General features: G+C 39.9%; 1 protein-coding gene across 1 annotated transcript; it reads left to right on the forward strand.

The window, feature by feature from the left end:
- Nucleotides 1–5,015: 5,015 nt before the first annotated feature.
- Nucleotides 5,016–9,362, forward strand: LOC146138290 (dual specificity protein phosphatase 2-like). Its single transcript, XM_083393511.1, has 4 exons — nucleotides 5,016–5,463; nucleotides 5,638–5,774; nucleotides 6,179–6,398; nucleotides 8,070–9,362. Exons 1-4 carry the CDS (start codon nucleotides 5,097–5,099, stop codon nucleotides 8,642–8,644), a joined length of 1,299 nt encoding a protein of 432 aa, XP_083249637.1. The 5' UTR covers nucleotides 5,016–5,096; the 3' UTR covers nucleotides 8,645–9,362.
- Nucleotides 9,363–10,449: the final 1,087 nt, after the last annotated feature.

Consider the following 10,449-nt stretch of genomic DNA (forward strand, 5'->3'; position numbering starts at 1 on the left):
AAAAAAGAACGAATAGGAGCCACACGTCATTTGAATTAAAATTTCTGGTGAAAAGCAAATTAAGTTCTACCTATTGAATAGTTTCGAGCTAACATCGCCTGTCAAAATGGCTTAATAAAAACAGTAAAGCCAGTAAAATATTTGTTCGAAGTAAATTTTCAAGTGGTATTAGGGACATTTGGAAGTGTTTTAGTCACGAAGTCGAACCTAACCCGAATCGAAGTTCTATAAATGGGCTGGAGTCTAATTTAACTTAAACCGTAATTAAACCCGATCTGGTTTTTTAATTAAGGAGTCCAGACCGAACTACAGTCAACATAAGATATCACTCGTACCTGAACCGAACTGATTTGGAAAGTGGATCTATCAGAGTGCATGACGTCACAATATATAATTAGGGCGCAGCAAAATGGTGCATTTTTTGGTTTTTCTGCCATAGATGCATAAAAAGATTTGTAACCAACGTACAATGATTTCCTTATTTTTGATATATTTTTTATTTAAAGGGGAAAATATGGGGCGATAAAGATGACCATGAGAGACTTACTGTATACTTTATTGTCCTATATATAACTGTAGATCCAACAAAACATAACATGTAAAAGGCAACAACAATAATGCGAAAGTTAAAAGCTAAATATTTTCTAATCCTTAAAAAACGGCTCATTTCTTGTGTTTAGCGTTTTTTAGACAATTGCTATTTTTTTATTTTACCCTTTGTATATATTTATTTTTACGGCTTAGGACTTGATTAAACGTATAAGGTTCAATACTTTATGAATGATATGTACGGTAAATATTATCAGTTTTTAGTTTATTTCAAGTATTTTACATTGAACCGACATCATAACTTTAAAAACCGGTTTGGAACATCACTCCGAGCTGAACGAAAACCTTTCAAGTTGAAATCAGGGGCGTGCAACCTTTCATAATGCCGGGCCAAATATGTGTATTCGGATTAGACCACGGGCCACTTGCATATCTCGTCGTTTATACCTGTTAGTGCAGTGGTCGGCAGACTTTTTGTTGCGGCCCAAAGTAGTCTTTTCAGAGCTACTTAAATGCCCACTAGGTAAAACCACTACGAAAACAGTGGCGGATTCAGGGGGATATTTGGTTTTAAGGTGAAATATTCTACGGCGCTTAATGGCCAAAACACTGCCATGCTTTTATATAAAATATTATATAAAAAATAATAAAATTTTCGTTTACATAAAGTTAAAGTTGGCAAAAAATATAGTTTAAATAAGGCTCACAAGACCACATTTGGTACGTGGGTCTTTCCAAGCTGAGCCAATTTAAAACATTATATGCTACACCAATTGTTAAAATAAAGTGCAATGAATGTACGGCTGTCATGCGGCCAATAACACCAAGCTATTCAAAAATAACTCCCGGTTCACAGTTGGCCTACCACTGTGTTAGTGACTATACCACAAAAAAAATTGCTTACACACGTACGTGAACCGAACAATGCCACCTTAAAAGCGACAAATTTTCTCAGCTGTGGAAACTTATTTAGATTGAGATGTTCGCGGTAAAAAAACACTTTTTAGCTGCGCAGAGAGAAATTTGTTTTTTTTTTTACAACACACACAAACATTGAAATTGAATATAAAACAATTAAACTTCAAATGAGCGAAAAATATCAAACGGACATTTTTAATATGCTTTCTTTACATGGCCATAAGTAGCTATTCGAAAGCATTTCAAGAGAAAAAATTGCAGCGCTCAGTGCAATTCACTTTCACACAAAGTTGTACACTTTCCGCAGCAGCATCCAAAACACATTTGTAGTTTTATTTTTAGCAGGTCACATTCTATTGTAATTCTAATAAACTAAAAATTTACATGCTATATAAGGCGACCTAGACTGAGGAACAGTCAGGAAGTTTCAATATTGTAACAGTTACCTGAATGTTTAGTGGTGCGGGTCAAAAACCAAAGCACACCGCGGGCCGCAGGTTGCACGCCCCTAGTTTAAATAGTTCATAACCAAACCCATATTTGAAACCAATTAAAAAAAAAATCTTTAACCCGATGCTAACTTGAAACAGATAAGTCAAACTTTTCGACTCACTGGTTTTAGCATAATTTTTAATTTAATGTTATAAAACGTATTCATAAGTTAAAACGAATAACAATACCCAATTCTGAATCGTCATAATTAATTTTGGAAAATATTCATTGTGTGTTTTGATCTTCTTCAGTTTTTAAATTGAAAAAATTACTCGTGATTTTGATTGTTATTTTGTTTCATGTTGCATAAGCGAGAATATGTCAGTATAGTTAGCTAAAACTGTCTTAAAATAATGCAATTAACATTTTATTTACAGAGGTTGATAGGTAAAACCAAATAAATAAGGCCTTATGAATGAACAGAAGCACCGTTAGGCGTCAAACGAGTTTAGGTAAAGTTTTCATCATGACTGTCAGGTTACGCAGCGCATAGTTATAAATATAGCGCACACGAAGAATCCTGCAACAGTGTGTGATTGTTTTCTAACACGTTGGTCGTTTGGTGAGTAACTAACGCCATGATTTCAGCCCTGTTTCATGGAAAATTGACTGGCGGCTCGCAAGGCCCACAGTGAAAGGGAAAGACGTCGCTTAAACGTTTGGAGTTAAAGCATAACTGGCACTTATAAGCTCTAGATAGGTTATCCATGGAATGACGCGCGTCCAATTGCAGTGCGACAGTTCTCTTACTGTTGACGCATGAGCCAGCAGCTCGTATACTAGGCTATAAACCGCTTTTTGTTTCTCGTGTCTGCCTGTTGCGCAACATCTGTACAGCAGCGCTGCGGTTAATTATTGACAACACGGACCTTTGCCTTGTGCTGACGTTCAACAGGATTGTTCCCTTGCAACGCACTGCTGTAAGTTCAACATATGCGCGGATATCATGTTTACGCAATCACGACGTAACCTTTAAAATGAAACTGCATTGCGACATTTTGTTAAGCACGTCCTAACACGAAGGCCTTAGCTGAGTTTTGTGTGTTTTGTGACGAGGCTGCAGTTATTTCTGGAATTTGGTGCTGCGTGCAGCAACGTGCAAGAACCCACGCAGTTTAATTCATGCTTTGTGTCACGTTTGGTTTGAAATGCTTTACTCGTCGTTAAGAACGCACCATACGTGACGTTTAATTTGAAAATACCTCACTTTCGCCGGGTGTGCATGTTGCCTAATAACAAAGTCCAATTAAAACAGGTTTAAACCGCTCATAACGCGCTGCTTGAAAACCGTTATTATAAAAACTATAAAAAGTAGGGGTCCGAAAGTAATCTATTGTTTTGGGGTTCTTCTCATACACCTTGTTCTTTACAACATCCCCCCAAAAGAAATCCATTGGTGTCAGGTCAGGTGAGCGTAGGTGGCCCTTCAATGCCACCTAAAAGAAGTTTAATAACTGTAAGCCTACTTTTGGCCTACCCTGTATAATTGGTTGGTTAAAGATTTAGTACATTGTTTTAGGAAGTTTCGCAAAGTTACACCGTAACTTGCAATAGAGCTCACAGCAAAACTGTAATCGACAAAAATTGACGTTAGCGCGACGCCGTCTAATTAGCGAATGATTCTATAAAAAAATTCACGGTTGCGCAAGATCACGTATCTTGCTAATACCACTTAACATGATGACATTGCAAATATGCTGACATTTAAGGCAGACAGACCTATTAAAAATAAGAAAAAATACACTTTCACGCAATGATATTTTGAGACGTTTTTGCGTTTCTTTACGTCAAAGCTGTTGCGCCAGCAAGCGTAAGGGAATTTGCTGGGACGTTTTCATTATACCATTATCACGCAAAACAAAATGTATGACGTTTTATTTTCCAATGCTGATGAAAAAAATCCATTGCGCAAGCAAACGTAAAGGTCAAATGGAAAAACAAACATTGGTCCATATATGACTCCCACAAAAAACACACAGTGCGTGTAAAGAGAATAAACATCGAGGCGAGATTTGTTATATACACGATGTTGCGGCGATAGCGCTTTTATTATGTTGCTTTGTATCGCGGCCACCTTGGGGTCTCGTGACGTCACGTGGGGCGTAAAGGAAAATGTGACGCACCCCGTTCCGTCGGCGACACGTGACTTCCCTTGTAAATAGAGACTATCGGATTTCAATTGAACTCTCTGTCAGTGAGCTCTTGACACGCTTGAAGCCCTTTTGTCGCAATCGATGGCCCTCAGGACGGGAAAACACGCCTCCATTTTACTAAACCGGAAAGCAAACAAGGCATGGAAAGGCAAAATTTACGCGCCAACCTTCCATGCCCAAGTAAGCCTTGCGGGAAAATCCTTCCTTTTATTTCGGGATGGTCATTTATCGTTCGCAGAATGGATTGGTCATAATTCTACGAGTTAAATAAAAGTATATTTAGACTTTTATGTGAAACTACTTAGGCTAAAATAGAATGATGTCAAAAATCAAAGATGTATTGAAAAGTTTTGACAGTGCGAAAATTAAACGCTCGTAGACTTATATAGCTTCAAATGGGATCAAACCTAACAAAATTATTTTTAAATTTTATTTTAAAATATTCCTAAACTTTTTAAAATAAAGCTAGGGATTTAAAACGCCATAAATAGTTTGATTAAATAGGAGCTGTATAGCAGTATGTGTTTTATTGACACCTACATTTAATAACATTATTGAATGGCCGCTTCAATTTCGACAAGCCGCCATTCTCAATTTTGTTTTGATTGCGTTCACACCACTTTTCGTCATTTCCGTTGACGTCCACCACAGAGTGTTGATCTGGAATGTGCTTCGGCATTTTTCCGTTTGCCATACGTCTTCCACCCTTCGCTTGTGACGCGAGAATGTTCGCTTCGACTATTTTCGGCGCCTGACGTGCGGTGAAAATCAGCAGACCCTGCTCGCCCACGTGACTGCTGTGACGTAGATTCAGGAGAAAGCGGCTTTTGTGCGCCGTCGAGGCGGAGAAAAACACCCAGTCACCGCGCAGTTTTTCGCCTGGGTATAAAAGCCAGACGTCGCGCTGACATCGGATCAAATAACGCAAACCAGCAACTGGCGCGAACTATTTACGCCATTATATTACAGAGCAAAGGACACAATATGGCCGCCACCATAACTGCACAGCAGCTTGGAGAATTGGTAAAGTTAGAAAATAGCAAAAACACCCTGCTAATAGTGGACTGCAGGTCGTTTTTGGCCTTCAACAAATGTCATGTCAGAAATGCAGTAAACGTACGAAGCAACAGCATTATGAGACGAAGATCCAGGGGTGCCTTTACACTGGAAAACACGATTACTAACTGCGAGAAGAGAAGCTGCTTTCTGGACGGTGGAATAACTAGGGTAGTTGTGTACGACGATCAGGGAGACATAGACACCTTGTCAAGTAAAAAAACTTCAAACATGGTTATATCTGCTCTAAAAGACAGCGCTCACGAAACAACTACGGTCATCGAGTACCTCACAGGCAAGTTTTCTTATTTTTGTCAAAAGCCCACAATTGCGAGTAACATGCGTTCCCTGCTCATACCCTGTTTACTTCTATTTAAAGAGTTAATTAATGATAAGCTTTTACAGCTAAAATAACAAATTCAGAGAACTAAGTGTGGCTTGCTATCTAATTGTTTCCTTCCTTCTATAGGTGGATTACAAACGTTTCAGGCTGAGTGGCCGGAATTTTGTGAAGGCTCGATGAAAACTTCTTCTCAGAACCTTCTTTCAACTGATGCTAATACCTCGTGCAGCACTCCACCTTCATCAATTACATACTACGACCAGGTAAACTTTCCACATATTTTGGATTTTATTATGAATTCATTGATAGACCTAAGCGTATTATATTTTAATGCAATACGTGTTCCACGCTAAGAAACGCCCGCAGAAATGTTTTTAAGGGGGCAATATGAATACATACATATAATTTGGAAGTAAGTAATATATATTATACTTATAAACAAAAGTAATAATCGCAGTTCAACATTCCAGAGGGGGCAAGTGGGCGCCCATGTCCACAATTTAACATATATTAATATTTACATATTACTCTTTTTGTTGTAACTATCGTTTATGAGCTTTTTATAAAACTATATTTGCAATAGAATTTTAAGCTTTTTTTATCAAAGTGGGCGCTTGGCGAGACACAATAAGTGAATTGAGCTGACGTAGAAATAATTTTCAAACAGGGCTCCCCGGTCGAAATCCTGCCGTACCTTTACCTGGGATCTGCTCATCACGCCGCTCAAAAAGGTCAACTCAAGTCTCTAGGAATCACAGCCCTTATCAACGCTAGTTCCTCGTGCGAAAATCACTTTGAGGAAGATTTCACCTACAAGCGAATTCCCGTGGAGGATAACGGAAACGCTGACATCAGTTCCTGGTTCGAAGACGCCATCTCCTTTATAAGTGAGTACCAGGAATTCTTGTAAAAAAGGGTTTCTTAAACTGGGGTCCATAAACCCCTTGGGCGTCCGTGGACTAGTTTTAATTGAAAAAGGCCTAATTGAAATGTTAGTGTATATTTAGGAAGTAACCAATTTTTAAAAGAAAATGTTTTAATTAAAAATAAATGATTTAGCACTGAATGTATTTCCATTTTCACTTTTTACGTTTTTTTAACCGAAATCAGCGAAATTCTGTAGTCTATTTGTATTGTTATGGTGAATTTATGAAGTCCACGCGAAGCAGAAAAATAAATTAGGGGTAAACAAGAAAAAAAAGTTTAGGAACCCGTGTTGTATTATAATAGCTCTCGGAAATTTTAATGTGATCTGATCGCGAGAAATCTGACATGCGGTAGTACTGACGACTCGCGGTCAAATTACGTACGTTGATAAACGTTCAGTTAGTCTACTATGACACCAGCGTACTATTAAGCACTTCCGCACCGCTCGTAATATCCGCTGTCGTTTTGCTGTTGTTGTTTCGCTCTCCTGCCAAAAGCCCCTAGCGTAAAACTGTTTCTGATCGACGCTCGCTACCTTATTAGGCCAACGTAGCAATTAATCAAATACCGATGAACGTTTGATATTCACGTCAACGCCATTGTGCGACTGTTTGATTTATTGCCAGACAACACAAAGATATCGCGAAATATTACCTTGCTATTCAGATTTGGTAAAGGCGACTTAGTCACCCAGTGACTCTCATTGTCCGACTAATTGTTAAATTTTAGAGTCTCTATAGTTCGATTCCAATTAATCGCCTAAACGAATAAAATACGTTAATTTGAGATCGCCAGTAAAGTAATTATTTGTCAATACAAATAAGCGATGAAGATGCATCGACTTCATCGTTTAGTTTTATCGTCCACATTCGGTTTCGATTGTTATCAGACCGTTTACGTTGTGAATTAAATATATGATTGTTTAGCGATGGTATATCAGATTGCACCCGGTACTTCGTGCAAATCCCACTGGCGGCATTGTATAAACATCCAGATCAGTGCCAGCAATAAATCAGCAGTGTTTGCCCTGCGTGTCCCAGGCTTCACACGCTATCCTTACGAATAAGGAGATGCCTGAAAGAGCCCTTTGTGCTCGCTTGCACAGGCCGTGTGTCTGTTGAAAATCGCCGAGGTCAAAGCGCGCAATGATAGACGCCCGGCAACGCTGCAACCTGCATTTAAAGAGGATCAAACGCGTGCAAGGGCTCGTTACGAGTTGGAGTTATGACCGCAAAAGAGCTCGCCCAAAATCTGGTCGGCTTTATCGGCCGACATCGTATACTGAGCCTCAAGGCTAGCGCGCACGCTAAACCAAAGTCTCGTACGACTTTAAAGGTCGCCGCTGCGCACAGCCTCCGTATATGGTAGCCTCTAACTTGTTTACGAAGGACATTCGCACGTCAGTGGCCGCGTGCCGGGCGCAGCGCCTCTCTTCGCCTACGTTGCACGGCAAAAATTACAGTGCCCAGGCCGCGCTTGATTTGCGCCTTTGTAAACAACGCCCTCCGCGTTTATCCTTGGAAATCGACGCCCGCTGTTTTTGTTGTTTCCACGTGCTTTTTGTTGTGCTGGCGGGTTGGGGCGATGAGCTAAGGGCGTTATTTTTAACCTCCAATTGCTTTTGCTCGCAGATCGCCAAAAAGAAAGCGGCGGTAAGACCTTTGTTCATTGCCATGCTGGTGTGAGCCGTTCCGCCACCCTCTGCCTGGCCTACCTCATCGCCCGCTACCAGGTCTCGCTTAACGACGCCTTTAAGTACGTGAAGAACCGTCGCAGCGTCATCTCGCCGAACTTCAACTTCATGGGCCAACTTCTAAAGCTGGAGTCGGCCGTACACGGCAAAGACAAGTGCCTGCTGCCGAGCAGTGGCGCGTGTATGTTCGACAGCAACGCTGTTGCGCGAATGGACGCCATCGCCGAGTTCGAACATCACGACGAGGCCTTTGCGAGTAGCAGCCCAGTTGAGGAGACAAAGCCCTTGGCTTCCGTTACCGCGTCTAAGCTTTACAAACGCAGAGCTAACACCGCAGTCAAACCTCTGAAGATGCCCGCCCGCTCATTGGCAGAGGACAAGCGATGTCGGACGGCGCCCGTGATTTCCACCAACGCCTTTCTGTTTAACGACGCAAAGCGAACTTGCAATCAGGAGATAGGCTTTAGGTGGAACGCATGCCGCCACCCGCGCACGCTTACCTTGTCTAGTTAAGTTTCAATAGAAAGAGCACCTTTTTACCAACATATTGGATTACGACGCAAATAATGTTTTCTGAGTCTGTTACAAACGTTCAATTATTATTGCATCTATTTATTTTGTTTTTTTGTACGACATTTGGTATCGTTTAAAAGCGTAAGATTACCTCTGTGAGCTGTTCATGTTTTGACAGTAAGACTGTCCATGTTTTGTTTTCCGTTTTATACCTCTGTTCAAAGTTTTATTGCCTTTGCAAATGTTGTTGCTTCTTTGGTTGACTTTTTGGTTGCAGGCAACCTCTAGTGTGACTGCTGAGTTTGTGTTGCTATTGGCTTAACTGTACACTGCAATATGCTACTGCCTATCTGCTGTTTTACATGATTTTTTCGCTATGTTAATTTATTTTAATTGCCTAACTTATAAAATGTTTGCACGTTTTTACTTTAAATCGTTTTTTACGAAACGGCTTGCAATTTCATGTCATCTAACTGCAGACATGATATTCGGGTGCTGTCATTGTGAAGTTCTTATTCCTTTTTTGTATGCCACCCAACATTGCTGTTAAAATACATTTTATACTCAGACTAAATCAACTTTTGACAGTTCAAAGACTTTGTTAAAAATCAAACCAATTCTGAGAGCTTTTTTTTAAATTTATTCTATCTACTGTTTTCTTACAACAACAAATATAAATTCGCTATAATATAAAATAAAAACCTAATGCTACACCGGATCTAGGATATTTCTTTGAGGCGTGCTTGAACATTTTCAGAAATGACATCACAAATTGACGTGGCGTTATCATACAATTAACCCTAAGGAACTCTAACAAAAAACGTTTAACTGTGTAGACTTTACGCATCTTATTCTAACAACCGCAAGGAATGTTTATCAGGGATAAAACAGCGTAGTTTGCAATTAAAAAAGGATCTAACTACATGCTACATTTGCGTTAGTGGGTCTGGCCCGCGGGCCGCATGTGGCCCACCCCTGTTCTACTGCGTCATGATAGAGAGCACATAGACTGAACAGTCGCTTGTGTCTCCGGAACCCCAGGTTGCCGAAGTGTTGTTTAACAGTACATCTTGTCAGCCTATTTAAGCATTTTGTTGGGATGCATCTAGTTCGCCAATATTTTGGTATAGTTTATTTTACACCTGATAAATTATTCAATACAAGTTACACGAGAGCATTTCGTGATATAGCTTGACATTTTAATGGGAACACACAATAAAACCTAAAAAGCAACAACACCTAAGGGAAAAAATGTATAAAACCATATAGTATTTAGACCAACAACATAGTAAAGCCAAATACATAGTAATTTCCTGTACATGCAGAATATGATCAAAATCGTCTAAATAAGACCCAAAACTGCCGGAATAATTCCTAAATTTACCGGAATAAGGCTTAAATGGCCAAAATAACGTCTGGAAGTGTAAGTAGAAGGTATGGGACGATCGGTGCCCGCCGGTTTGGTATCGGCCGTTTTTAGTGTCGACACTTGGACGCCTAAGTTTGACCGGCACCGTTAGGGAGGCTCTGTTTGGGCCACGGAATTTTAGCTCTGTTTGGGGTTATTGATGTTTAATGTGTGGGGTTACAAAATGGGTGGATTTGAAATGGTTGAAATTAATAGGGGAGTTATTGATGTACATGGGGGTGGGCTTTGGGGTTAGGGAAAGTGTTGTTTAAGTCTTATTTAGTACATTTAGGTGCTATTTCGACGGATTTAAGACCTATTCCGATTTAGACGGCACTATGACCATTCGGTATTAGTCCAAGTTTAGTCTTATTTCAACATTTATGTTGTTCTTATT

Source organism: Ascidiella aspersa, chromosome 7 (genome assembly GCF_963924565.1).
Source record: "Ascidiella aspersa chromosome 7, kaAscAspe10.2, whole genome shotgun sequence".
Taxonomy (NCBI): domain Eukaryota; kingdom Metazoa; phylum Chordata; class Ascidiacea; order Phlebobranchia; family Ascidiidae; genus Ascidiella; species Ascidiella aspersa.

What these genes read in the sequence shown, in the direction of transcription:
- LOC146138290 (XM_083393511.1), top strand. Translation starts at nt 5,097, where the DNA reads ATGGCCGCCACCATAACTGCACAGCAGCTTGGAGAATTGGTAAAGTTA. An exon ending in GGTCATCGAGTACCTCACAG is followed by an intron (nt 5,464 to 5,637) that starts GCAAGTTTTCTT and finishes TTCCTTCTATAG; the next exon opens with GTGGATTACAAACGTTTCAG. An exon ending in CAATTACATACTACGACCAG is followed by an intron (nt 5,775 to 6,178) that starts GTAAACTTTCCA and finishes ATTTTCAAACAG; the next exon opens with GGCTCCCCGGTCGAAATCCT.